The sequence below is a fragment of the Lates calcarifer genome, linkage group LG6, assembly GCF_001640805.2.
Source record: "Lates calcarifer isolate ASB-BC8 linkage group LG6, TLL_Latcal_v3, whole genome shotgun sequence".
NCBI lineage: Eukaryota > Metazoa > Chordata > Actinopteri > Centropomidae > Lates > Lates calcarifer.
In genome coordinates, this window is record NC_066838.1 from 19,636,205 (window position 1) to 19,639,201 (window position 2,997).

General features: G+C 37.7%; 1 protein-coding gene across 2 annotated transcripts in view; it reads left to right on the forward strand.

Moving 5' to 3' along the window:
* The window catches only part of LOC108900204 (adenylate cyclase type 6), a 36,508-nt gene that overhangs the window by 30,492 nt on the left and 3,019 nt on the right, over window positions 1-2,997 (forward strand). For both annotated transcript variants that reach the window (XM_051071322.1, XM_018701138.2), the window contains exons 18-23: window positions 398-424; window positions 533-562; window positions 1,200-1,332; window positions 1,520-1,783; window positions 1,884-2,088; window positions 2,183-2,307. In XM_051071322.1, the coding sequence (XP_050927279.1) occupies window positions 398-424; window positions 533-562; window positions 1,200-1,332; window positions 1,520-1,783; window positions 1,884-2,088; window positions 2,183-2,307 (784 nt within the window). The remainder of the gene's footprint in view (window positions 1-397; window positions 425-532; window positions 563-1,199; window positions 1,333-1,519; window positions 1,784-1,883; window positions 2,089-2,182; window positions 2,308-2,997) is intronic.

Below are 2,997 nucleotides of genomic sequence, written 5' to 3' on the forward strand. Positions count from 1 at the left end.
TGCCACAGGCCGGATGCTTATGAGTTTGTGACGCTCGATCACCAGAAAGTGTTGGAAGTATCGAAAGTTTGCATCAGATTCTTGGTCAGATTCTTAAATCACACATTTCCTATTCTAGATCATGAAACTTTTCAAATTTGTCATATATTTTATTTAGGTTAAGCTCTTTATTGAGTAGTGGTTTGTTTATATACACACTCAAATTTAGGGATAAAAAGAATTGTTTCATATCATTATAAATCTCAGATATTGTTTTGACATTGGCATTAAAAAGAATCAATCAATAGACAGTCCCTATTTATGTATGAATTATACATCGTGCATTATTTTATGTTATATCTCAGAATTTTGTATATTTCACTATATGTTCTAATTATGGTGTTTGTCTTTGTTGTAGTGATTTAAATGAAACTAGTGCTCAATGGTAAGATCTTAAATTTGTATTTAGATTCTTTCAATAAAATGATATTATAATGATTATTAGGTTTTGTTTGTATTCACCGGAATAATCCTTTAATGTTTGTACTTTCAGGTCCAGTTTCAATGAAACTACAAACCAGTGGTAAGATTACATTCAGTATTACTTTTGAAGGTTTTTATCTCCTGTTGAATTATTTCACAGCCTTTAGTGAACTCTTTCACAGTCAGTGATAGAAAGTAGTTAAGCACATTTATTCAAGTACTATACAGTTTTGAGGTTCTTGTACTTTTTTGTCCATTGTCTGATGTTTTATTTCCACTGCACGACAATTCAGAGACAAATGTTGTATTATTTATTCCACTATACTTATTTGACAGCTGTAGTCACTAGTTACTTTGCAGATTCAGATAGATCATGAAAAATATAATAAAATAAATTATGATGCATTATTATAGATTAAGATAAGATTCTGTTGATCCCTGGGCAGGAATTCACAAGCTATCCAGGAGTATAAAGTGGTGAACATTACAGTGACATACATACATAATCCAGTAGTATAATATTTATTGAGCCATTCTACATAATGAATACTTCTTTTGATGCTAATACTTATGTAAGTAAAATTTGGAAGGTCTGTTTTTTTTAATTGTACCAGAGTATTATACACTGTGGTATTACTACTTTTACTTGAATAAAATATCTGAGTACTTCCTCCTGTTGTTCCCAGTTCACAGAATCTGCCTTCCATTACTCTGATCATTAATCTGTCTCTTTGCAGCCCATTTGTTGTGACCAAAGTGTCCCTGAGAGTCATGACTCCAGTCATCCTCACAGTCTTTGTCCTGGCACTGTACCTGCACGCCCAGCAGGTCGAATCTACTGCACGCCTCGACTTCCTGTGGAAACTACAGGTATGTACAGTGCTGCACCGCTAGAGGGCGTCATCAGACCGTGTTAACTTCAAACAGAATCTATTCACGCTGCTGCAGTTGTCCATCAATAAACACACTGATAGAGCTGTCTCACTCAGCTGTGGTTTACTAATGTCACATGTTATTAAGGTTGAACATATCTAATAAAAAAAACCTTCACTCACAGGCCACAGAGGAGAAGGAGGAGATGGAGGAACTGCAAGCCTACAATCGCCGCCTCCTCCATAATATTCTGCCTAAAGACGTGGCTGCTCACTTCTTGGCGCGTGAGCGGCGTAACGACGAGCTGTACTACCAGTCCTGTGAGTGCGTGGCCGTCATGTTCGCCTCCATCAGCAACTTCTCCGAGTTCTACGTGGAGTTGGAGGCCAACAACGAGGGAGTGGAGTGTCTCCGGCTGCTCAATGAAATCATCGCCGACTTCGACGAGGTAAAGTTTGTTGTAAAGTCAGATTTGACCTTCGCTTGTAGCTAAATTTATATATATATTGCCCCAGTGTAATCACTGTATATTTTTTTTCATGTCTTAGATCATCAGTGAAGAGAAGTACAGGCAGCTAGAGAAGATCAAGACCATTGGTTCCACCTATATGGCAGCCTCCGGTCTCAATGACTCCACCTATGACAAGGAGGGCCGTACCCATATCACTGCACTGGCTGACTATGCCATGAGACTGAGGGAGCAGATGAAGTACATCAATGAACATTCTTTCAACAACTTCCAGATGAAGATAGGTATGGCAAAATTACTGCTTTACAAAAATTAGAAGTAATTGTGGTAAGTAGATACAGTGTGATGCTTGGTTTTGGTTTTGGTTTTAATTCCCAGGTCTGAACATTGGACCTGTGGTAGCAGGGGTTATTGGGGCACGGAAGCCTCAGTATGACATCTGGGGAAACACAGTCAACGTGGCCAGTCGTATGGACAGCACAGGTGTACCTGATCGCATACAGGTGAGGCTTTTATGTAACCACTGTTGAAATTAAGCTGAAACAGACTCTTGGAGTCAAGCTATTGATTTGTCTCAGTATTTATTTTGAATACATTTCAGAGTTAAAAAAAAAAAAAGAAGTTGTGTTTGAGAATTAATTTGGCATAGAAATGTCAAACCTTGCCCATAATCTAAAGCAGTGCACTTATACGATATAAATATAATTTATACAATATAAAATACAGTGATTGATTTTGGCCACTTGGGGGCAGCGCAGCACAACATTGACATCACCTTAAAAAAGTTGACACTATGAACATTTTAGCAACAAGACAACATTGGCATCCATTTAAAGTTGTGTTTCTGGACACATGGTGAATATAAGTCCAATTTAATATAAGTCCTGAGAAAAATATCTGACTCTTTAGTTGCTAAAAGCTCCAATATGTTCATCAGATAGTTGCTGACTCGACCTTCATCCTTGGAATAAAAGTTACTTTACCACCCCAGCCCACAGGAGAAGCTGTAGCCTCATAAGAGCTGAAATGATCAGCCTTTCACTTATAGATTTAAAAGCAGATGAAGCTGCCAGAAAATGAAGCTTATGAACAGTCTCTGGTTCAATCAGAATTACTTATCTGAAAAAAAAAGAAAAAAAGAACACAGTGTATCCAGCCTCCTATAAATTTGCACTCTCCTGTCCTGCTCTCAG